This window comes from Haemorhous mexicanus, chromosome 3 (genome assembly GCF_027477595.1).
Source record: "Haemorhous mexicanus isolate bHaeMex1 chromosome 3, bHaeMex1.pri, whole genome shotgun sequence".
NCBI classification, from domain to species: domain Eukaryota; kingdom Metazoa; phylum Chordata; class Aves; order Passeriformes; family Fringillidae; genus Haemorhous; species Haemorhous mexicanus.
In genome coordinates, this window is record NC_082343.1 from 63071007 (window position 1) to 63097553 (window position 26547).

General features: G+C 39.0%; 1 protein-coding gene across 1 annotated transcript in view; it reads left to right on the plus strand.

Moving 5' to 3' along the window:
• Window positions 1–26547, plus strand: part of ARHGAP18 (Rho GTPase activating protein 18) — a 68611-nt gene that overhangs the window by 20676 nt on the left and 21388 nt on the right. Inside the window, exons 2-7 of the mRNA XM_059842124.1 lie at window positions 8649–8848; window positions 11087–11322; window positions 14036–14108; window positions 20421–20590; window positions 22819–22984; window positions 25664–25755. Coding sequence (XP_059698107.1) covers window positions 8649–8848; window positions 11087–11322; window positions 14036–14108; window positions 20421–20590; window positions 22819–22984; window positions 25664–25755 — 937 coding nt within the window. The remainder of the gene's footprint in view (window positions 1–8648; window positions 8849–11086; window positions 11323–14035; window positions 14109–20420; window positions 20591–22818; window positions 22985–25663; window positions 25756–26547) is intronic.

A 26547-nucleotide genomic window follows, 5' to 3' on the forward strand; every position in this document is an offset into this window, starting at 1 on the left:
ATTCATTTTGGATAGAGTATGTAAATTTATTAGCTTACCATAATTACAATTTATGTCATCAGAAGTGGAAAACAGAGTCCAAATGTAGGAACATGAGGTCCTGTCGAAGGAAATGTCATGAAATATTTTAATCTTCTTAGAAGTGCTGCATATAGTTCAGGCAGATTAAGTTTTGGCATCGTACCTGGAATCTGCCATTTCTGGTGCATTGGATTAGAATGCTAAATGCAATAGCCTGTGCCATTGCCACAATTTCTTTCCTGTTTTCTTCAGCGAGAGGCTGCGGTTGGGAAAGTTGTAAGGTTATGTGCGCGAACGTTTAAAAAAATCTTATATAAATAGTAATGAGGATGTGGCTGGAAGCAATATGGTGTGTGTATATATATATATAAAACTTGTCTGGCAACCCTACCTTTGGCCTGTTTTGTATTTATTAATTATGGAGGGGTTTAAAATGCCAGTTGGTGGGGTTTTCTGGGTTTTTGGTTTTGTTCGGTTTTGGTTTTCTTTGTTGGGTTTTTTGTTGTTGTTGTTAATCTCCAGAGCAGTTTTGAGCAGGTATTAACAGCAGCTGATGGTATTACAAAAAATCCTGAGAGACCCGATTCTCTTTGCTCAGCCTTTTTTATGTTAATTTAGAAACTGAGTACTGTTTTATACCTTCTCTGCAATCACTTTGTACTCTTTGGAAAAACAGAGCTTTGCCTCAGTTCCTACTTCTCTGGCTTTTCTTTGGAGCTTAAGGAGGATTTTCGGGAAGTTTGATTGCATTTGACATTCAAAACGTTCCAAAAGGTTACAGAGTAGCCAAAATGAAATTATTTAATGTGGGAGAGAAGGAATGCTAAGTGTCACTTCATGAAAAATACTGTTAAATTATGTTGCTTCCTTACTGTTATTTTTCCATGTTCTGTATGATTCTCTTGAAAAGACTGAATTGCAGGAGAGTTCGCAGTCAGTCATGGAAAGAGCATATGTCATAAAAGGTAGAAAAGAAAGGATGCAGCTGTTCAATACGTGACAAGATTTAGGAGTTAGAATGGAAAGCAGACATACAAGCCCAGACTGAGGTTTCTCTAATGCATTGTAAAACCTATGAAGCACTTTAAGGGTGGTAAGAAGTATTTTTGTGTTGTTCTGGACACCAAATGTCCAGACTTGGTCTTGCTCAAGGTTTACCTGTTATTTATGAAAGGTTATGATACCGGCTTTTTTTTGCAATGGGAGGTTTTAACTATCAATTAAATTTAAAAACTCGTATTTTAATATGTTAATTCTTGTAAAAAGATGACATTTTCATTTTCAAAAACCAATTTATTTTAATTTAGGTAGTGTCACTACTCTGTGGCTTTATGTAAAATTCAGTTATTATAGGACAACCTACTTTGATAGCCACATCAATTCCAATTTGATTTTTTTTTTTTAACAGAAGAAGAGCATTTGAAAAATGCTCACAACTCCGCTGCACAATGGATAGTGTGTGAAGGGGTGGCGTGTCAAAAGTGTCTCAGACATTGGGTTGAAACCACTAGGATAAGTGATTTGGTAATAAAAAAACTCTGCAGCTTTTCCTAGAAATAATGAAAAATCAGGATGCCCTTCTGGTAGGCACCATGGCTGTAGGAAAGTCTGGCAATCACTTCCCAGGTCAGTGATCCAGCCAAGAATGGGGGAGCTGCAGCCACATGTAGCCATTGGATTATAGCTTTCTTAATTAATTCAGTTAAGAAGTTTTTGCATCTTGTGGTGCTGCTTGGATTCTTGAAAAGGAGGGGAGGGATGGAGAGAGCTTTGGGTTTAGGAGCTTGACGTATTCCCACACTTCTTGTAGCTCAGCATTCAGAATGAGAAGTGGGACAGGAGATCACACTGTTTTCCTCTCCTTGTCTGCTTAGTTGTTTAGATTAGACAGGACTTAAGGAGTCCTGTATTCACGTTTAAGGGCACAGCGTCTCATGGATGTGATTGCTCAGTAAATAGTTTTCAGAATGAACCAGTACTAGTACTCAAAGGCATTTTTTTTTGGTTGTTTCAATTTAGCTAGCCTTTGTACTAACCAAACTTAAAATTACTTACACAGATTACTGTACTTTGTAAGTCCTGTGTCAACAAGATAATTGTTCTTTGAGAGTGCTGTGTTATTTATAGCCACAGTGCTGGAGTCGATCACAAACTCACAAAAGCAAAGCTTCCTTTTATCTGTCTTGCAATATGCCACGGGGTCAGATCTCAATCTTTAACACTCAGTGGTCCAGTGGTGAAAGGCTCCAGAGATCTGAGAATTATTCTTGTTTCTGTCACTGATTTACACCATGAGTTTGAGCAGCAGGCTTCACCTCTCTGAGCCAAGTACCCACCCCTTTTTTCTCCCCCTCTCTTTGTGTCTTGTTTATCAGGTTAACACATCTAAGCGTGTGTTGGTGTGATGTCCAGAATCAGTGAGCCTCTTTATCAGCTCAATGTAGGGCTGCGATAATACTGCTAAATAGCTTTTTTGACTCTCTCTGCATGGACATTTCAGAAGTTGCTGTAGTAATGTAGCTGTAGACAGATATGTTTTTGTTGTTTTGTGTAACTCTTAAGTAAAGTGCTGGTTTATTGCAGTGCCAGAAAATGTGTGTGAAGGGCAGCAGTGCTCAAGATATTGCGTGTACAAGAATTCCCCCAGCAATGGTTAATGGCTAGGATTTAAAGGCATTTTTAAGGCCAAACATTGTATTTTCAGTGTACAGTTTAAGGATATGTAATAGTTCAGTTTGACAAATAATTACATCACTTGATGTTGTGGTTTAAGCCCAGCCAGCAATCAAGCACCACTCAGTCACTCCCTCACCAACAGGACTGGGGAGAGAATTGGAAGCATAAAAGCTAGAAAACTCATGGGTTTGCAATAGGCACAGTTTAATGGGGAAAGCAAAAGCCATGCACACAAGCAAAGGAAAACAAGGCATTAATTCACTGATTCCTATGGGCAGGTGTTCAGCCACCTCCAGGAGAGCAGGGGCCATCACCTGCAATGGTTACTTGGGAAGACAAACTCCAAACTCTCTTGAAAGGTTATATTTAGATCCAAAATTAGTGGTTAGCACTAGAAAAATGACAAAGATTATATTTTTTCTCATCACTCACTCTTTTAGAACACAACATAGTTCTTCATTCTCAAGTGAGAAAAATGGGATTAAGGACAAAATTAGCTTTCTGCAAAGTGAATTTATCTGAAATGCCAGTGGAAGTGCACCTTACAAACTGATTCATCTTTAGCTGTTGTAGTTTACACATGACAAATGTCAATTATGAACTGCTAAAAAGGCAGTGGAACAGACGGGAAATACAGTTTTCACAGGGAAGAAGATAAGGAATAAAGACAGCTGCACTGTTATAAAATGATTCTTGAGGAAATCAAAGACAGGGTGACAGAACTGGAAAAAAAAGCACAATTTTATTATGGCATAAATCAATGATTCATGTAAAGAGTCATATTTTCTTAAAGGCTGAGGAAGACACAGTTGGTCACAGAAGGAAAGGCTGTAAAGAAAACTTTTGATGTCTGAAAAATAGGCTGGAAATAAATCCCCATAGACCAATGTCTGTAGAGCAGGTATTTGTTTATTGCAGCCCTGATGGTGAGGGGGATGTCTCCTCTTAACTCACCCACCCTTGTCAAGTGCTGTGGTGTATTTATACAGTAAATATTGCTTAGTATCGCTGTGTCACTGCAGCATCATCTCATATGTGTCAGAAGTAATTTACATAGTATGATCTCATGGTTATTAGAGTGTTCTTTTGAACTGCTTGCATCTCCCCAGTTCGGCGTCGTTGGGGTCTTTGAATGCTTCCAAGGTCTTCATTGCATCTGAAATTTTCAGCTTTGTCTTTGGAGCATGCCCAGGTGTGGTGTTCCTTGGTCTGTCTGGTCTTAACTGGCCTAAATTCTTTGTTGTGTGGCTAATTGGCTTTGCCCTTGCCCATATTTCATTAGTATACTATACTTACCTATCTCTAAAGCTATCCACCTGGTGAGTTTTTTTCTTCTTTTTTTGTCTATTCAGCATTAAGAAACTAGTTAACCATACACTAGCCATTACATTGTATACAAAGTTATTTATATCAGGTTATATAAGTAGCAGGTTATATATAGAGAGAGAGAGTCATGACTTAGCTTATATTGATATCAGGTTATAAAGATATATTAGGTTATACTGATATCTTATAACTCAAACTATATAAGCACCTTGTAACTTTGATCTAAGTTATATAGGCATCAATTTGCATGCAGTTCTTCTCCTTTAAGTACTTGCCACAACATGAAGCACATCAGTACTTAGTAAAGTAACCCAAATCTGTTTTTTCCCTTGTAAATGTAATTAATAGTGTTCATTACAAGAATTGGTTTTAATGGCTTCCTTCTGGAAGACCTGGAGTGCTTCGTCTCGCATCCTTGATGTTTCCAATAAAAAAAAAGTATCTCTGGTGGGTGGGACAAGAATTTTAAATCTGGTAAAACACTGCAATAACTATATTGAAGAATGAGTTTTATGCCTGGAGGCTCTGTTTTGTCCTGAGATAAGCAGGCAAAAATCTCATTGGCTGCAAAGGTCAATGTCTGAGTCTCAGAGGTCAGAACTGACTGTGCCATCTGGAAATGAGAGTATTGCACTGCTCCCTGTAAAGCTATTTGAAGAGTAAACTATTTTACAAGTAAGTGGAAAAAGATGTTAATAAGATTTTAATGGAGTTTGAGTGTGTTGTTAGTTATGACCTTAATAAAAATATGAGTTTTCTGGGGGTGATGAAACTGCTGGTGACTAAGCTTGCTATTTAGTAATCTGAAATGCTTGAAAATTGCTTCAAGTGACTGTGGGCATTAGCAGTACCTTACATTTTTCTAGGGGGGAAAAAAGAGATCTCCTTTAAGATCCTTGTCAAAAGCAGCTGCTTTTTTCAAATTTTAAATGAACTGGACACCTGAAAACAACAATTTACTGGAGAAGTAGCCTATTTTCTGCAACTGCAGTAATAGCTTTTTTTGTTCACAAGCCATATTTATTTCCTACTGATAATTTTTTGGAAATCAGTTGCCTACAAAATTTCAAAGTTTGTAACATGGGGCGTTTGAAATACTTCTAAAATAATTTTTAATGAGCCTATAAATGTGGCATTAATTATATTTAAAAAGATCTCTCAGATTCCTTATATTATTGCTAAGACTGATTACTTTTCCCCTTCTCTCTGTTCTTCTTGGCCTTAATGTTTCCACCTCTGCATTGCTATATACAACATATATTGCAATATACAACAAATGCTTACTGAGGGTAGGTTTGGAGAAGGATTAAATTTCATGGAAGGTCACAGCAGAAAGCCTGTATTCTTGCTCTTGTCAACAGATATGTAAAAATAAAAATATTAATTGGCAGCCTATTTTCCCATATGCTATGAAATTTTAAAATTATTTTTCTCTTCTCATCTACACCAAGCCTGTGGTATGAAGACTGTCTTCATTATCTTCAAAAGGTCCTGTTTGTGCCTTTTTGTAGCTAGGGGAAGCTTCATAGGAGAGACAGAGATGAAGATGGCTGGAGCCATGGCTGTGCAGATTATGCACCAAATACCGCTTCACCAATATCTTTCTCTGGTGCAGTGTGCAAGGCAAGAGGCCTTGAACCAAGTGAAGTGAAAAAAGGATCTGATCCAGCTCTGTCAGCTGGAGATTTAGCAGTTGTTCACTCTGAACCTGAGCCTCTCTCTGTCCTAGCCTGCAGACATGTAATTGTGGCTATGAACAAGTGCAGATGGCTTTGAAAAGGTTTGCAGTCTGAACAGATACTGGGGATAGGGAGTTGGTTAAGTCTGATGAGGAAAGACAAGGAATCAGTGAGTAGAGTGGGAGTGATGTGGCACTTGGCTCGTGAGGAACTCAAGCATTGCTGGAGCTGGGATTGAGTCTGGCAGCTGAGAATGAGCCTAGAGCAACACAGAATATTGAAGAGGAGATTCCAGGTTCACAGCAGAGTGGTGAGGTTTTTGTATCAATATTTCTCATCAGGATCCCCTGGTCAGTGATGTCGAACTGTCTCAGAGGGCTTTCACAACAAGGCATGGCCGTACTGCCCGCTCAAAATTAGGAGTTGCTGTATGGGTTTGTTGATGAGGAGTGGAAAGGTCAGGCCAGGAATAGCCTTGCAAGAAAAGCTGCTTACATTTGAGCGACCCTGTGGCCAGAGCCTGAAGGGCAGGACGGTGTCTCTGAGTTGCTGGAGAGTTAGTGGAGTGTTTGTGATGTACAGCAAATGTTCATAGGACCCTGAAAATGGCCGTGAGTGCTCTGTGCTGAGTGTCAGCTCTGCATTTCAGGACACAGGCTTCTCTTCTTAGAGACAGAACTTAGTCTGGAGAAGGTGACAAGCCTGGCTTTTATAGAAAGACTGGAAGCTATAGAAGGACTAGAAGCTCTGCCCTGTCAGTGTGGCACAGTGCCACAGCATGTTGGAGTCTATCCCACCTCAGCCTGCCGGAGCTCCTCAAAGTGCATGCTCATAATGTATTAGCCTGTTAAGTTTTATTTTCTCGTGGTGTGTGGTGGTGGTTAAATTGCAGCTGAGGTGGATCAGTGAGAGCAGGTTGTTCCAAAGGTAAAAGGCCACCCAAGAGCTGCTGAGCAGCTCCACAGGGTTAAACTGAGTGACAATAAGCTGAAATTTGACCTCCTTCAGGCAGCAGTACGAGTGTCCAGAGTGTATTTTTGAGAGAGACCCAGTCTGCTCTGAGCACCTCCAGCTGAAGGAGGGGGGAAGGCTGGTCAAGGATTGGGACACCTGTCCTGCTTTGACCACACTCAGCACCCCAGCTGCCTGCTGGGGACACTTCTGTGACTCCATGAACCTCTTTCTGCAGTGATGAGAGCTGAGTTCACAAGCAGCACAGATCACACACGGGACACACCTGTCAGGAGAAGTTTAAGAACTGAGGTAGCTACACGGAGAAGTTGTATTTATTGGGTAACATGCACTGAGAGATGGTGTTATTGCTGTTGATGCAAAAGCTGAACAGTCCTTAATGCTTTTGTTTGTTTTCCCCTGAGCTTTCAAGTAAGGGCAGGTTAAGCAGTGGTGTTGAGGTGCGCATTAGCTTGGTGATTAATTGTCATTTATTAACTTGCACTTGGATCAAAGACACAGGGTGTGTAGAAACTCAGAGTCCTTCCATAAGGCTCTTTACTTTTAAAAGCAAAGTCCATATGGTTAGTATTTGTTATCAGAGAATCAAGCATGTCTGGTGTGAAAGGATTTGTGGCTTGGACACACAAGGAGCTTATCTTCAGAGAGAAAGGCATGGCTGTTTTACCTAGGGGCAGCTGACAAGCCTCAATTGTCCTGAGATAAAATGTAAGGACAAGAGACTTTCATTTCAATACTACATAAACTTGCCAAGTCAGCTAGATAGGAAGGTAGGATTTTATTTACTGTGTTTACATTGTGATAAATCCACAATGCTTGGTCTTTGGTATGTTTTTTCTCTAAGAATGAGTGGTATTCATTACTTAACCCCAAACCGTGTCTTCTTTATTAGAATGTGGAGACAAATTCAGACATAGAAGACTCTGAAGCTCTTCCTGAAATACAAATAAATTATTTTTTAATAAAAGGAAGAATTTTGATACACCATTACAGCAGTAGTTTAGAAAAAGATTACTGAAAATCATCAATGTCCAGTCTTACCTATACAAAAAGCAGGGATAACTCTGAAGTTAAATCAGATACTCCTCATGTAGTCAACTGTTAATCAGTTTGTGGCTTTTGATTTGGTATATTTAACTGGGTGACCTGTAACTTCAATGAAATCATTGCAACCTGTGTCATTTTTAAGCTGAATTCTTTGCTAGGTCAGTGGTCATTTTTTTGCCAGTGAGTTAATGAGGTCAAAATGATGCCTGGAGGTTTCCGCTTGTTGGTTTCTTTTTTGTAGCTGCAGCTATAATTAAGGTGAAAGATACTTTTGGTAGCCTTTGCATTATACGTTTGGCAGGGTGAACCAAAAACCACTAACTTCAAACTGTAAAAATGGTAAGCTTTCAAAGAGGCAGCAAGAGAGAAACAAATAGTTTCTATGGTCTTTATTAAACATTTGAGCTCGCCAGTTTACTTCACAAACTGTAACTGCAGTAATTCTACGTTGTCCTTTCCCAGCTGTAATTAAGGTCATAGATACCAGAGTAAATATTAATAAGACAATAAAAGCAGAATAGCAAAGGGAGACAGTAATTGTACTGTTAAGGTGTAAGAATTTACTCAGGCAGAAAGGCACTTTTGAAAAATTCTTAAAGTGGTGATTATGGGAAGACATGTGCCATGAATTTTGTGGACTTGACTGTTGAAGAGTTGAAGGTATATGTAATGAGGATTATTAGAACTTGGATTCATTTTTTCTTTTTTAAGACTGACTCCCGTAGTGTTCCAGATAGGGAGATAGAGCAGAAATATTAAATTGAAAATATATTCCAGACACTAAAAGAAATTTTTAATATCTTGGTTTGCTTGTTGACAGTGGTTTGTTTTGATACTTTGACACAATTCATGGTGCCTTCACACATATTAATACATTCTGTATCTTAAGATGTTAACCAAAAATTTCTTTTTGATTCCCGCTTATAGCCGTCGGTCTGGACAGTATACAATGAACCATGACCATTCCAAGAAGATCCCCGATGGAGCATCGTTTGACCGCTCAGGATCCCAGGACTCCTTGGATGAACTGTCTATGGATGACTACTGGAAAGAACTTGAAAATATCCATGAAACCAGAGGAAATAATCACGAGGAACGAGTAGCACTTGTAGTGAAAGAGCCAGATGGTAATGAAATCTGTTCTGTCAATGTTCATCAGTTTGCTGATTTAGGGATTTTTCTTCAAGTCTTATTTCAAGAGATGGCACCTACCTAATGCAGATCAAAAAAGGAGGTCACTTTCCCGAATATCTGCTTTGAAAATTCTGTTGCCTCTGATGCATATCACCAGAAACAGGCAGTGCCCTGAAAGACAGTTTTATCTGGGACAAGTAAAATGCTGATTTTTTTTTTTAAATGGTACTTGCAGAATATCAGAAAGGGGCCTGTGCTTGCAAATCACAACAACTGAATTCTTTGCAGTTTACTGTTGAACTAACTTACCCTTTCACTCTTTGTGTATGTTGTTCGTTATTGTAGCTATTTGGATAGAAACCTCACGCTTTAGAAGACAAGCCAATGATTAACCGATTTAAGTTTAGTGAGTAACTTTCTATGCTTGTAACTATTGTGATTGTTCAGTTGTACTATTTGTGTTTCTCAGAAGCATGAATTATGGGCCACTCCTTGGGGCATGGTCTTAGAGGCTGGGCAATTTTTTTTCTTTTTTGTTTTAGTGTCCTCTCAGATAAAAGAAGAGTAATGTCCTTAATTTCAGTTTTCTCTCAAAAACTATTTTTTAACAATGCAGTAGCTGCCTCTCTCCCATTCTTACAAGACCTACAGTCTCAGAAAATTAAAATGGTGAATTTTGCATTTGGGTATGGCCTCCACATGAGTGAGAAGAATGAACTTTCAAAGGGATTTGCTGTTCTGCCTCCATAGGCACTTTGAGAAGTCACTGCTCTGAAGAACATAACAACATGTCCCCTGGAGAAGCAGCAAGGCTCCCAGCCCTTGTGACTGGGGAGCTGTGGGGTTTTCTTAGGGAGCCATGGGGCATTGTCCAGAGCAGCAGAGCCCATTATTCTGCAGTACACGGACCTCTTACTGCAGCTCACTGGTGCCTTTAGGCCCTGCACGCCCAGCCCCACCACTTCCACTGGGTTTATATGGAGCCTTCTTCCCCCGGCTGCTGCAGCTGACTCTGGCATGAAGCTCGAGTGAGTCAGCCCAGCTGAGTTTCCAGCTCAAGCATGTGTTGCTGTGCCCCACACCTTGCCTCATGTGCAGCTCCTCTCTTGGGCACGAGTGCTCCTGAGCGCATGGGATGCTGCAGCTGGCTGATGGACCTGCCTGAAACTGGCCAGGCAAAGGCAAGGCAGGGGAGAGAGCTTGCTCACAGCTGCTCTGGAGCATGGGTGTAGCCATTCTTTCCAGCCCTGATAACAAAACCTGAAGAGTTTCGTCAGTGGCTCAGGATGTGGCTGCACAGCCATAGCAAAATTCATACTTAAATTTTGGTGTCTGTTTTCTGGATGCTGTTAATATTAAGGTTCCCACTTGAACATGCTCTGGGCGCAGTGATAAAATGCAATCAATAGTGAAGTTGACATGCCAGCTCTGGAGTATTTTTAGATATCTGATAAATGGAGAAATATTGCTTGAACATTTGAGAGAATTGTTGGCATTCAGCACAACCTCAACTGCTACAGACAGAACTTAGTGTTTTATAGAAAATATCATTGGGGTGATACAGATTTCAGAAGCAGAAGTTTTGCCATTGGTGACAATATTTAATAGCTTTCTCTTCTTTCATGTGCACTGATCTGTTAATAAAGGATTCCTTGTCAGCTCTAAAACTAAAGCAAAAATTGTTCTGTGGGCTGTCAGCAGGCTGGAGACCATGTCATAAGAACTGATGAAAAAATAGCATTAAGGTGACTCGTGTAGGCTGGTTTGTCCTTCATTAAATTGAGCTAGTGGAAGGCTGTAGGATTAATGTATCAAGAAAAGTGGGCAGAACTATGTCAGTAAGAGAGCTAAAAAGATTGAGTATTGAACTAAAAATCAGTGGAGCAGCAATGATCTGGCTTTCAGGCTTCCCCATACACATTTTTATTTAGGTACATTTATAAAATGGTATATGATTTTAATGGAAGTGCTGTAGATTATTATAAAGATTGTCACATAGCAATCTGTTTTGGATTAACTATAAAAGCTTTGATATCATATATTAAGCCTTTCAAGGCTCTTTAAAAACAATAGCTTTTTTTCGAGTCATGACAGTGTAAGTAATTCTTAATTGTGTATCCCCTTGGTACTTTTCTGTGAATTATATTAACTGTGTCATGTCATTAAAATCCAATGTGCTTGGCAGTACTAGAAAGCCAATGTTTATGCCTTTTTCTCTTCAAATTGCTCAGAGGGAGAGCTGGAAGAAGAATGGCTGAAGGAGGCAGGTTTGTCGAATCTGTTTGGAGAGAGCTCTGGCGACTCCCAGGAAAGCATGGTGTTTTTATCCACACTGACCCGAACCCAGAAAGCTGCAGTGGAAAAGAGAGTAGAGACCGTCACACAAACCATGAGGAAAAGAAACAAACAGCACCAGATTCCTGATGTCAGAGATATCTTCAGGCTACAGAATGACTCAAAGGGAAAAGTGAGTTCCTGTCGGTTGTTTTGTTTGATTCTGGCACAGAGAAGAGAGGGACACGTACGGATGGGGGGAGAGCAGAGTGGCACATGAAAGGGATATTTACAGAAGATTTGTACCTAACTTCACTGATTTCCAAGGGAATTTTTCACTAAATTTTCAGGAATGGTATTTGTCCAGATTCAACGTTGCGTTAAGCAATTTTAGTATTTATAAGCCTGTATTTGGCCTCATCTTAAAAGTGATGAATAAAACAACCACTCATTTTAATTGGAATTATTTTTCACATGGATGAGAAACTCATCACAACAATCGCCCAAAGAGCTACCACAAGCCTACTTTTACCTTTGAGTGGTTACCTCTTACTTACAGGTGCTTTTGTTCGTTTGTTTGTTTATTTATAAAAAAAGAGGGAAAACAGGGCATTAGCCTAACCTTCTTGGTTTTGGCTAGGTCTTTATGCCTATCAGCTGGGAGTGTAAACCCCATACTAACTCCCAGGGCCCATGTGTGTGTTAAACTGTGTATGGGAAGTTATTCTGACAGGCCCCAAAGGGTCCCAGTTTCCCATCATGGGATATGGAAGAGAATTCCTTTCTCACATACAGGAAAGGGGAAGGAGGGAAATGGAGGCTATGATTAGAATTCCTTTTCCATGGAGAGGGGCGTGTGTCCTCTCTGCTCCCTCAGAGCACTGAGATCTTCAGCCATAAGATTGAGACTTTATGGCATGACTGGGTTACCTGACCTCAGCTCTGTCCCTTGTTCTCACTGCTGACACTGCCTTTCAGTGCAGTGGTTGTGGTGATGGAAGGCACTGTGGATTTTGAGGGCATTTAATTTCCTCCTTCCCTCAACAGCTTCCTCTCCTTCAGCAACTCCTTCTAAACTCAGTTGAAGTGTAGTGGGGAAGTGGTGTGTTCTGGAGGCACAACTTCCCTTTCACTGTTCTTCTTTGCCTGTGGTTGCAAAAGAGATATTAACTCCATAAAAGCTCTCTGGGATCTGATTTGTAATTGACTCTACCCAAAATTACAAGATCTAATAGCAGAGCAATTTAGGTAAAATATCATGTAGCTTAAAGCAGTGTAATTTCTCTTTTTTTTTTTTTATTTCAGTAAAGCACAAGAAATATTCATGTCCCTGTATGTAAGCTACATACTGTAATTTTTGAAAATCCTATGTCACAGTGTTCAATAGAATTTTCTTCTCTTAAACTACATGTTTTGATATTGAAGACACCACTGAGAAGACAAATTGTTTTAGGCATTTAAGATGTATAAAACAAATGGTTGTTTATTAAATATAGAAATATTGGGGGGAAAAAAAATCCTTCTAAACTTGTCTCCTTGACAGAAACAAAGTAATACAAGTATAGGTCCTCAAACTTGTAACTTCATTCCTTTCTCCAAAGCAAGATAATTGTTCAGAAATCATTGCTTGTGGTTATTCACCAAATCTGTCACTGAAAGGCTGTGGGAAGAAGCTTCCACTACCTCCCTAGATAATTTGTCTCAATGCTTTGTTACTCACCCGTCATTAGAAAGCTTTTTATATAACAAAAGAGGACTGAAGCCACCTGCAGCTGTATGAAGTCATTCCAGTTTAATAATAGCCTCCAAAAATCCTGTAGTCTCCCTTCATCTGGAGGAAAGCAGGAGGAAAGGTAAAACAATAGTGTTGATGTTTTGCATCAACACAACAATTGTGTTAATGTTTCTCCTGAATTTCCTGCCATATTCCCAAAGAGAAGCTAGACTTTTGGTACCTTGACAGCTTCCCATTCTGCTTCTTCTGCTTTGTGAAACAGAGATATTTTTTGGGCAGTCATGCTAACCTCTTCCTCCTCTCAAGATACCTGATTAAAAAAAAAAAAAAAGAGAAGTGAAAATACAGATTGCGCCAGTAGGATAAGTCTTTAAAACTTGCATTCTCAGTATGAATGGAGTTATAAATTGCTCGAGTAAAATACAATTAGAAATACAGTGTGCTAAACATTAATTGTTAATTTGAGTTGCCGAAAAGTAAAAATGATATGTGGGTAAAAGTGTATGTGAATCTGTGTGTACCCATATATATGGGCATAGATTTTCTACATGTTCTGAAATATTTTGTCTATAGTTGGTGTCATCCAGTTCACAAAATGTCACATCTTGAGACTGGGAAGGGCAGCATTACCCTTCCCAGCAAAGGAGAGGATGGTTCAAATCCCTTCCTGTTCTTCATCTCTTCAAAGTGTCCTGGTTTTGTTGCTGGAAATCAAAGCTGGAAGCACAGATAATGTCAGGCTGTCCTGCAAAAGGGATGGGATTGCTCTCTAGGGGAGACAATCATGTAAGCTTTTTCAAGAGAAAGGAATTTGGTCTGAGTCAGTCAAAACATCTCCTCCAGATTCCCTTTCCATATCCTTTCTAGTGCTAACTACAGCTTCAGGTCAGACTGCATTTTCTTATTCTTGCCACTCTGAAAAATAAAGTCATTCACCCATGCAGCCTTCTAGGAGGAAGAGGAATTGATTTAATTACTTTTTTTTTTAATTACCTAGGTTTCAGATCCGCTTGGACTTTGGCAGGGGGTTTGCTTTTGAAACACAGAGATGTGCTTTTGCACACCCCTGAATTGCAGGAGTGTGTGTTTTAATCCTGCTCAGAGTCAAAGGAGTTTCTACAACCATGCACGAGGTTTTTATACGCATGCATATTTATTGTTCCTTTCTTAGGTCTGTGATGGAAGTGAACCTTCAACTGTGAGAACAGGTGAAAACAAAAATGAAACACATGATGGAACAAAAGGTAATGTCAAATTACTCTCTTTATTTTCATTGTTTTTCTTTTAGTTTGTAGGTGTTCAACTACAGAGGATAGTACATGGGTCCATATTATAAGTAACTTTTCAGCAAAATCAAGTTAAATTATAACGAGAAACCTGTTCTGGACTAAATTGTTGATGTGTAAAATTTTAAGTGTGCCTGTAGGTTGTGTCCTTTGAGCACCTGAGAAACCCTGTTTATTATCAGGGATCAACTTATAATCAAGCTGTCTGGGAGAAGTCTTCTCTCATAGCTTATGCTCAGGTTGTTTCTGATCCTTAATTTATCACCTCTGGTCTGTCTCTGCTGTACTGTACAGGAAATGAAGGTCTACGCATAAACTCATCAGTGCATACAAAAGAATAAAACCAAATGGACTATAAGCAAAAAAAAAAAAAGAAAAAAAAAAGAGAGAACTGGCTGGACTCAAGCATCAAAAAAACTGTGAGAACTAGCTATATACCTGTAGCTCAAATTAAAGGAAAAACAGGGTTTAATGAAAAAAGGTTGTTTACCTTTTCAAGGAAAATGGAAATGAAATCACATCACATTCTGTGTGCCTATGTTGTGTTCAGTGGTGTGTGCTCACAAATGAGATGTGCAGTACCTATGGAAGACTCTTTCCTCTCACCATCAGGATAGTACATCACATAGTTTGTGTTTGGAGAGTATGATTTCCAATGAAAGATTTTGAGAGAGCTTTCTGCTGTTCTTCAGGTCCAATAGTAAAAGGATGGCTGTCCTGCATCATGTTGGGTTTTTTCAAAGTAAGGGTTGCACCATGTCTGTTATACCACCCTACCCACCCCCGTAGAGATCAGGTTATTTAAGTTTTGAGATGCAGCTATTTAAGTTTTAAGCTGGCAGCTATTTTAAGTTTTAAGATGCTGCACTGTTATTCTGCTTCGTTTATATGCTGGGGTTTTTGCTGCTTCTGGAGGACTGGATAGCACATAGATGTTACACTGAGCCCTATACCCACACTAAGCAGGCAGATCAAGTTACCTATTTCAAGTTAGTTAGCTGTAATTAAGCCACCAAATAAAGTTCTGCTTCAGTTCTAGAATACTGACCAGTAGCATTTTGGAAAAAATTGTTACTTTAGAATTAGACTTGGAGGAGAGCAGTGGACAATACAGAATGTGCCTGGCAGTTGAATTGGGAGACATGAATATAAACCTGCCCTGAATAGCGCTGAATCTCTGTGTTTCCAGAAGGGTGTATTTCCCTCCTGCCCTATTAGCAAAGCTCACTCCAATAAGAACAGTAAAAAAATTGGGAGGACTGCCAGACTGCTGGTTCAGCACAAGGGAAGGAAGAGATGCCTGGTGCTTGTGTCAATAAACTTCACTGTAGGATTCAGAGCTGGAAAATTACCAAGCAATTATTACAGAGTTTTTATCACATCTGGTTCTTTCTTTCCCCGTGGCCCTGATGAACCCTTCAGAAATGGGAAGTTCTGAAAGGCAAATCCCATATGCTAGCTCTCCTCAGCACAGATGGTGATGTGGATGGCAAATGCAGCCTGCTTACATCCTGATACATTCCTGCTCTAGTCAACGTGCTACAGTGGGCTCTGCTTCCAAGATTGGAGCAGGAAGGAAAACTCAGTTCAATCTGCAGTCAAACCATGCAAGTTTGGTGGTGTTAGAAGCATGCATCTGGTTCAATGCTGTGCTATGATCTGTCCTCCAGTATAAGCCAGTTAGTGTTAGACAGTGAATGAATTTAAGGCAAAAAGTAAACAGTGCCTGATATTTCAGAGGTACTGAATATTTATGAAATCCAAATCCAAGGGCATTATTTTAAAATGGAAAGCCTCTTTGACACAGAAGTAGTCCCAGTTTTACCTGAAAAAATATGAACATCATCTCAGACATTAAAGACAAAAAGCCTAAATTGAGACATCTTAAAATTGTTATGGTGAAAAACTGCTTTTGGCCATACTCCAAAGGTGATAACTGTTCCTAATGGGATATTTGAATGCTGCAATCCCAAGTGCTTCTGCCAGGCTGAAGTTGTTAATGGTTTGCCTTTAGAGCATGCCTGGGCTATGTGAACCCGTTCTAGTTTCTCCTTTCTTCTTCTTTCTTCTTCTTTCTGTGTCCAACACATCTTGTTTCTTGACTGAATAATATATGCAAACTCACAGAATAACAAGTGCCTTTGTTTCATGTAGGTATGGAGTGTGTCTCCAGGAAACAAAAAGAAAATTCAGAATAATGTACTAAGCTCTCAAAAGGCATTATCATTTTAACAATCCATGACACTCACTAAAGGCCTGCAAAGCTAGGAATATGTTCAATAGATACAAAAGAAAAGAAGTCATTTTCTTTGGAATCCTGTGAAAAGGAGTAAATAACTGTGTTGGTTGAGACCTCTCAAGAAATAAAAAGGAAATAATAAAACATGAAAAGCTAAACACTTATTAGCTTAAGTAGGGGAGTAGCAAAAGTCAGTTTACTGTGACTGCAGTTGTTTTTCTGAACTTAGGATTTGCTATAGGGGAAGCATAATGGATTTTATAATGGATAAAATTTCTGTATAAGGGCAGATTCAAAGCATAAACAATCAGGAGAATGGATGAACAAAATGTGTGTACCATGTGTAATATGAGGATAAAGACCAGTAATGTTTGCTTCTTGATAGGGAAAAAATCTGTAATCTGGTGGTTTTTAATTAAAGAGTTTGGTTTTGCTTTTCATTTTACATGATAAATGAGGATTCTATGGCCAAAGTAAGGCTGTCAGTGAAATGATTACAAGGTTTTTTATTTTCAATTTATAAACATCTATGAACTAGCATTTTAGAGAAATGCTTTGTCAGTCAAAGAAAAAAATCATTCTACCTTTCCAGTTGTAAATTAAGATCCATCAGCTTAGCTCCATTGGTGTATACTAAAGATTCCCTTGCAAAACTGGGATATAGCGCAGTTGATACTTGCAATGTTTCCTTGTTTTATTCCTGAAGAATTCCCATCATTTTATGTTATCTTTAAATAGCTCTGTCAACTAAGGAAAGGGTACAAAACTCATGTAAAGTATGGTTTCCACATCCTCATAGACAGTATTTGCATTTTGCTGTATCGCACTTGCATTTCTCTCATTAAATATAGCATGTGGTTGGCAGATCACCAAGGCTGCTTCCTCTTACAGCTGCTGCCTAGTTCAGGGATGTACAACAATGGGAGCAAGGCTACACAACCAAGAAAAGACTCCCCACAACAGCAGCCCTTCCAGACCTTTAAAATGTGCAGAGCATTACTGAGACATCTGCTTACATGACACCTTGGTATGACCAGAGGACTGAAATAGGAGCTACTGCTTTTTGTTTGTTAACATCAGATCCCTCCTAGGCTGGTGGGAAGTATGTAGGTCAGGTATAGGCCACATTAGCATGATAAAAGTTTTGGGGGGGACAGGAAACTCTTTTCATTCAGTATGGATGCATTGAAGAGTTTACGTGATATATACTGATATACAGGCAGGGATGCCAAGGAGCAGAATCAGGGATGAATTTGACCTTGGATATGTTTGCTTACTGAGGACTCAGATATCTCTTTACCAAAAGGAGCAGCTCTGGTTTCAAGATCAGCTTAATCTTGAGCGTACGCCCTAGGCATTTTGGGGTCTGTGGAAAGTGAGCAGAAGCCACTCTGGAAAAAACAAATGATGAGTAACACACACAACTGGCAGAATATGAAAATGTTCTGTTCTATTTCTCACAACAGTGCTTGGTTGTGAGTAGAGTCAAAGTATTAACTCAAATCCACTTTCTCTCCCTGAGAGTGTCTCAGCTTAGGCGAGTACTTTGACGTGGGAGTGGTTGTGTAAAGCACTGTGCCTTACCAGAAAGTGGCTGTGGTGGCTTCAGCCCTTTGCCTGTCAGGTCCCCTGAGTCTGGCCCTGGCTGACTGAGGTTATTTTCAGGACTTGATCTAAATAATGTCAGAATAGTTTTGTGTTTTTAAATAAGATGCAGATATAATTTAGAAAAATTGGTGAGTTGCTGTATTTTTTTTTTAACTTCCTGCTTCATACATTGTTTGGATTGTGTGCTTGCTGCTCATTTCTTTTACAGACCACTGATACCATCAGTGTTGATCAGCACTTGCCTGACTCCTCTTAATCAGCCTCTCTGCAGGCTTTCCCCTGCTTCAGAATCAGCTTTTGCTGTACCTGTAACTGTTTTCTGGGAACTTTTTTCTGTCTTGGCTTAGGGTAGCTACTCTAGGCCATACAAAAATTTCCCACAGCAGTGTGAAAAAATTAGTTTATCATGTTGCACAACATTCTTACACCAAAACATATCCATTGCTCGTGGTTCTTTCACAACTCATGTCTGTTTCCATCCACTTTTCCTACACTTGTGGTTTATTAGCTTTGAACAGGCTGTAGTCTGTGTGAGTAGGAGCCAGTGGCTGAATCATGGTCCCAGGACTAGGGAAGTGATTCTTCCTCTGTACTCAGCACTGGGGAGGCTGCACATCAATTTCTGCGTCCAGTTCTGAACCCCTTGATTCAGGAAGAACACTGAGGGGATGGAGCATGGCCAGAGGAGGGTAACAGAGCTGGTGAAGGGTCTGGAGCACAAGTCCTATGAGGAGAGGCTGAGGGAGCTGGGGGTGTTTAGCCTGGAGGAAAGGAGATTCAGGGGAATCTTGCCTCTCTGCAGCTGCCTGACAGGAGGCTGTATCCTGGTGGGGCTTGGTCTTTTCTCCCAGGCAGCAACAGGACAAGAGGACACAGTCTCAAGCTGTGCCAGGAGAAGTTTAGGTTGGACATTAGGGAGAAGTTCTTCACAAAAGGCTGATTAGATATTGGAGTGGACTGCTCAGAGAGGTTGTGGAGTCCCTGGAGGTGTTTAAAGAAAGACTGGACATGCCACTTAGTGCCATGATACAGTTGAGATGGGAGTGTTTGGTCATAGGTTGGACTCCATGATCTCAAAGGTCTTTTTAAACCTTAAATATTCTGTGACTTTACTCTTCCATAGTACCTGGAAACCTTCTGTGATTCTGTAATGTCTTGCAAAAGGAACCTATTCCTTGATGTATAATTTTGGATAGATATCATGAGAAGGGTGGTGGAGAGACTGAAAGCTTTCTTAGACTTCTATGCTTTTTATTAAATACTGGGTTTTACTGTATAATTTTCTTCTTGCTTCTCTCACAATATATTTTAACTTCAGACCAAAAGCAGTGGTTGATTTACTGTGAAATTGGGAAGCTTCTTTTTCTAAAAGCAGAATGGCCTCTCCGTTTTTTGATTCTTTATTCCTTTAAAAAAAATGTTCTAAATTTGTCTAGTGTTTGATTCCTTTAGGGAACAAAGAAAGAGAAGTAAGGCCATTGTTGTGTACTTAGTCCTTCCCTGTATCATGGAAACATGTCCAAACTGTTTTGAGGAATCTGGACTGTTCAGACTGAGGTGAGAACAGGAATAATGGAACAAAGATATGATCTGTGTACTCTGTGTTATTCCCAGATCTTAATGCTTTGGGTCATGGAGGACAAATTCTCTATTGCTTTTGAAATTTTGACAGCAGAAAAATTTGCTGATTTGTGACAGTAGTCAGTGTTTTTTCATAGTATGTGACTAAGTAGTGTGGTTAGAATTAAATATTTAAAGAACAATTTGAGCACTTTAATTTGCTAATTTAAATAATGCAAGCAACTAAAATTCAATTGTTGCAGAATTGTTGCAGACAGAAACTCTTCATTTAAGTAATGAATTTTAATTGTTTTGCAATTGTATTTTTGCTTACTTTCCTAGGAAGGTGAGAACAGGAATAATGGAACAAAGATATGATCTGTGTACTCTGTGTTATTCCCAGATCTTAATGCTTTGGGTCATGGAGGACAAATTCTCTATTGCTTTTGAAATTTTGACAGCAGAAAAATTTGCTGATTTATTTGCAGGATGTTACAGTCTTTGAGGCTAGAAAGTGTTTGATGGCAAGAAACTTCTGACGCCAAAGCTCTTTGGCTTTGCAAGATTGTGGGAGTCTGCTGTTTGTTTGAGGTGGATTGCTCTATCTTTTCATGATAGATAAATAGGAGAGAAAACCCCATGCCTTGGCGAAATTATTGAACCTATAAAAGTTGAACCCTTGTCAATAGTTAAATTTTCGACTGACATAAAAAATACAGGAGCAGTGACTTTGCAATCAGAACGTCCATTGCTCGCACAGCATTAATTTCTGCTTGGTTTAAAACACTCTCATGCACTGAGTGGTGCTCAATTGTGCTGCTGTTGATTTTTAGCTTTTTTTTTTTTTTTAATGGTGTTTTCAGGTCCAAAGTTCAGTCTTGGAACAGATGAGCAGAAGAGCCTGCTTGAAGACATGCCGTCTTCAGACACTGACATCAATTTGGAGATATCATTTGCAGAACAGGCAGCTAATCTCAAAGACAGTTCAGTAGGCAAAATGTACAAAGGTGGAGGTGGTGACACTCTTCTCCCGGTAGGTTTTCTTATTTTTTCTTCTTTATTTTTAGCTAGAGGTACTGTATGGGTGATATTTATCTGAGACTGAATGAATTAGATTTAGAAGAATGCTGTCAGATTTAGCTTTGTAGAGATAGAGGTTCTTAAGGTGGCTAATTTTTGGGAATAGTATGCTCAATAACATGAAAATAACTACATTTATGCCTTTTTATGTACTTGTGTGTCTGGAAAATGTGCTCTATATGTAAGCAAAAATGAACTTCTAATATTAAGCTGGAATAGGGCTTAGTGGTGGTTGTACCACTCTATACTTGCTTCATTTGTTTACGTCCCCTTTTTCTGTTACCTGAGGTGAGATGCTTTACCTCTAATAAAAAGCTCTTTTGTAAAATGAAAAGGGTTGGTGGATGCCTGTAGAAACCTTATGCAGTTGTCTGATGCGAGTAGGTGAGAAATGAGAATGAAGAACAGAATTGTCTGTAGAAGTTAGAGGTCTGAAGTCAAATGGTGGGAAATGAAAGATTAATTTGAACTCAGTTTTTCTTTCCAACTCTTAATAAAAAAAGGGCTCTTTTGGAATGAATCCATATAAAATAAAAAGAAAATCCTCTAAAGGATTTTGTTCTCGATCCTCAGAAATCTCTTTTAGGATCTCTCTCTACCTACCAGATCATCAATGTGTAACATGTACATATAACCTGTAAACTAATGACTGGTGTGAAAACTGTCTTGGTGATTTTTTCTTTTTTTTCCCTAACACTGTATGCAAACATGTCTGAGTAAACACAATTTCTGAAATAATGTTTCCCAGTTCTTCAGACACTTAATTTAGATAAGGACTTGTGCAGTTCTTCAAGTAGTAATTACCCCATGTATCCTAGTTTAAACATTATAAACCAGACACTAATGGATATTTAGAGATGAATTCTAAAGTGTTTGAGTCATGTTTCTCTAATGCAGCCTATAACAGCCTATAAGGAGATAAAAGCTATGTCCTAACTTCTGTATATATGCATAATACATACATTAGCTCGGCTTTTGGCCAGGCTTGTGAAGGATTGCTCAAAGACATGGCTGTGGGATTTCTTCTTCAGTTACAAAAGGAGCTGCAAAATGATAGGAAAAGGAAGGGAGTTACCAATTTAACTGTACAATATATTGGTTGCACCTCCATCATTGGCAGCTATTTTTAAGCAGACATGTTTGTGCAAGTCAGTGAAAGCTCAAGGTGGGGAACTGGCTACTCATCTATCTTTTGTAAATTATGTTTATGTTTTGGTATGTGCCCTTGTAGTCATGTACCATAACCAGCAATTCAGCTCTGCTATTGCTGGGCTTGCACAGGGTAAGAAAATAACTCATGAGTGTAATATGTCTTTCCAAGTGGAAGAAAGTCTTGTCAAGCTTCCTGCTCTGAGTCATGCATACTTAGAAGCCTGCTGGTGAGAGATGGTGTTAGAAAGTTCAGTGAGTTGGGAAGTCCCTCACCCTTTCAACTAAATTCCTTATATTGCTCTCTGACTTGCAATATCTAGTATCTCTGAGTATCTAGTGCAGTAGAAAGGAGCCATGATTAAGTATCCCCTTTCTCTAAGAAGACAACTCCTTTATTATTATTTTTATGGCAGCCAAATGCTTTTTTTTGTGTGCACAAATGCAGAAGTATTTCTATCCTATGGCATAGGATTTCTATGCAATTGTATGTGCATAGGATTGTTCATGGACAGCCATTTCCACCACTATAAACTGGAAAAAAGATGCAGAAGGTGGAGAGGGAGTATGTGGTTGCAAGCAGGAAAAATTACAAATCCAGACTCTTCTTGGAGGTGCCAAGAAAAAAGGATAACAGTTAATGGACACAAGTGAATAATGGTGAAATTTTTTTTTGCATGGTAAAGAAAGTGCCCATGGGAGCATTCCACACTGAAACAGGTTCCCACAGGGGTTATTGGGAATTTTCAAAATTCATTTGAACAACAACAAGCAATCCAATCAGACTTTGAATTTAGACTTGCTTTGAGCAGCAATTGAATTAGATGAACTCCAGAAATCACTGGGAGCCTCAATCTTCTTATCATTTTAAGATCATCTACTTTTTAACCTGTTTGTGGGATTCTTCTTTGATTTAGTCAGTAACAGCGGGCTTCATGATGAAGGGTTGTACCCTGAAGGAAGTACAGCCTTTGAGCTAAGTAATTTGTCATGACTTGGGTTATTTACCCTGCTGCAATTCTCTGCTTTTAGAATTTCAGACTGCCGAAGGACAAAACAGGTACCACAAAGATTGGTGACCTAGCCCCTCAGGACATGAAGAAAGTCTATTCTTTAGCACTGATAGAATTAACTGCTCTCTATGACATACTTGGGACAGAATTCAAACAGCAAAAAGCTGTAAAAATCAAAACCAAAGGTAAGTTGGAGTTTTGTATTCTGAACCAATTATGTCTGTTTAATGCAATGAAACAAATGCACCAGTTTCTTTATGATCTTCCAGCAGAAAAATTATATATAATATATAAGCAGTAACATAGGCCCTGAGCAACATTTAATTTTACACCTTAAGGCAAGCTTTAAACAAGTTCACTGACATAAGTGAAAAATTCCAGCTCTTTGTCTAAAATTAAAACTCAAGACAGTCACTGAGCAGATAATCTAAGGAGTGAAAGATAACTATCTTAGTAGTATGCCATGCAGCAAGAATTGCTTCACAGGAGTTTGTATGTGCTGATTTATTCCCAAAGAGCATGAGGTCTTTGTGGGTATTCTTTTCCTGATTTCCTGAAGGTAGGTACTGGTCTACTTTCAAAATTGGACTCAGTGATCTCAAGGGTCTTTTTTAGCCTTTGCAACTCTGTAATTCAGGTGAGTATAGCTGACTTTTATGCTTTTATTGCTGTAGGTGGGAGCTGCTGGGAGTCTTTGTCACCTGTTTCCTATTCTGTCTGGCACAAATGTTCCTGTGTCATCTAGGCCTTGCCCATCCAGTATTTACTTAGGCTCTAATGCAGTTGTTATGATGAATGGCACCATATAAAGTGGAAGATTTAAACTGTTGCAGAGGAGGCAGAGACAGCTGCACCATGTCACTTTCCTCTGCAAGCCATTGGAGCATATGTGTAATCATAGTGCTTTCCTTGGGAGCATAGAAAGCACGGAAACCAATTTCTTGATGCTAGAGATTTTCAGTGCTTTGAATGCTCCCTGGTTCTTGTATTTTTGGCTTCTGCTAAATGCTTTACAAGAGCTTGAGATGTGTTACCAGTTAATCACAAGCCTGCTTTGGCCAAAAGTCTGTTGTCAAGGTTCAGTGAATGTGACAGTGCAATAGCTCACTTTAAATAATTGAAAGCAACAGAGAGCACAGAGAGATACACAGCGAGGTATAATAGATTCTTCAGAATATGTTCTTCACTTTACAGTAGTAGTAAGCAGCTTTTTTAATGCAAAAGGCATACAGAGAAACACGAACAAGACCTTGATCACTTGAATGCATTTTCTTCTTGCAGAAATACTTGTGCTGTCACTAAAAAACAGAGACAAAGCACTTTCTTCTCTTGTATTTTGGGTCTTACTTATAACTGCTTCTTCTTACAAAATTAATTGTTAATTGAATTTCACTCTCAGCATTATTATCTGAATGGTAGGCATTCATAAAATGTTGAATTGATTAAAAACTTCTTTAAAAGGTAAAAAAGATAGACTAGACTCATGGCAATGTGTAGGAAATCTGCTTTTGCAATGTACTGCCTTCAGTGCCTTTTTGTTCTGTCTGACCCTTACCTCTTCACCCCTTAAATGTTTGGCCAATTGATTCATACAGTGGTGGGTCTATTAGTTTTCTCCTTTGTGCTTGAGTATGTGAAGATGATGAAAACATCATTCTTCTGGAGAATGCTGTGCCCAGCACTTCTTTTTTATTGACCTCCTGGAGTTTGCTTTTTCAACTACGTTTCAATGGAAACTTTTATTATTGACAAGAACTTCAAGATAATAAAGCTATGGGGTATGGATATTGCCTGTATGTATGAGTCCCTTGTATTTTATAGGTAGACTTTTTATGCTGACAGATACAAGAACTTCTGGTTTGGCACTGAAATTGATCTTTCTTTGATGTATATCATGTTTTCTCAAGGGCTGACAGTTTTTTTAGTAATTGCATCTGTTCTGTGTTCAATATTGGCAGGGCATCATACCAAGCAGCAGATTTTGACTGTGGATTTTGTATTGTTATGTGCTGCTCCAGAAAGCTTGCACATACAGCAATTATCAGTACTTCTGACAGAGAAGTTCTGTCTCAGCAACTTTGGGTTAGTCATTATTAGCATAGCTCTCTTTAAATGGTTATTCACTTCTTTTCAGCTGGGCCATAACACATGTAAGTCCCATTTACATGAAGAGTAAGGTTAGTTTGTCATCAGGGCTAAATTAACTGTGACTGAGTTCCTTTAAAAAAAAAATTGAATTGCTTTGGCCCTATTGTAAAAGTTATTTTTTTAACCAAGAATTAACTGTACTTCTGCTGGTTTTAAAAATGAACCTTTAGTGAGTTGGTTGTCTTGCTGTTCTGCTGGTGCTGTATAATTCAAAAGCACAGGAGTTGAAAAGCTGTTATTTCCAAACCCTTGTAGAGAGAAGTCACCCAGAGCAACTCTGGGTGATAATTGTATTTGTCTCATTTTAGTGGCCAAGTTCTGGATATTTTACTCAGGCCATTTCCTTCTCAGCTATAATGACTGGCATTGAGTAGTGAAGATCTGCATTGCAGGGTCCTTATCACATCCATTCTGCAAACCAGAACTGTGCAGATGGTTCATTTATGCAGTTTGCTTTACTGTACTCCAGAATATGTGGATGGCAATCTGAAGTCAAAACAGAAGACTCCTGAGGAAGGGATGATGAATCCTTTTAGCCAGAATGTTTTGTGGAATAACTTGACTGGCAAGGACATTAAAACAGTTTAAACAAAAGGTCAATAGCTCTGAACGCATTGAATAGACTTGCTGCTTCAGAAATGTGGGTTTATGCCAGTATCACATGTACTGGAAAAAGATCTGGGTAATATCTCAGCTTCTTTTGCTTTATTCTTCAGACTCTGGCTTGTTTGGTGTCCCATTGTCACTTTTACTGGAGCAGGATCAGAAGAAGGTCCCAGGAACCAAGATCCCACTGATTTTTCAGAAGGTAAATAGGCATGAAGAAGTTAACTTTTTACATACTTGCAAAATGACAAAAACATAACATTTTGTCCTGGATTTATTTGCTTCCTGTCACAGTTTTCAGCATAATACTCTAATCCATCCAAGTTATTGTAACTTTTAATTGCAACTTTACTTACAAATTCAGTAAATGTGATACTTTGCGCTGTATCAGACCTATTTTGAATTCAAGAAATAAACTCACAAGGCAGATTGTGAGAAGATGTGTTGCTTTAGTACAGAGGGGTATGCCTTTGCTCATATCGTGTCATGGTGATGGGGGAAATAATTGGAAAGAAGATGGAGACTCTTCTTTCATTTGCTGCCCATGCATAGCACATCTCATTTCATGAGAAGAAAATAAACCACTGAGTGTGGATCTGTCCTAACACTGACAGAAACTCAGTGCTCTATCATCACCATTTCAGTCTGTTTGTAGAGTTGCTTGCTGCTTTTTGAGAAACAGAAATCTCAAAGTAGTTTTGCATCACGGTCTGAAAACTACCACTGTGTCATTCATGCCAACAATTGCTTTCTCAGGATCATGAAAACACGTTTCTGGAGAAGTTGCTATCTATAAACTGAGAAATCAAATTGCAAGCAGTGATTGATCACTCTGCTATCCTAGCAACATCGAAAATTCTACATAAACATTAATATCTTATAGATGTGATTTGTTTTGCAAGGTGCAGACATCATTTGGAATACAGTTTTACTTCAAATGAGAATATGAAAATAAACAGTTTCCCATTTCTTCTGCTTGTTCTCAGCAGCGTGT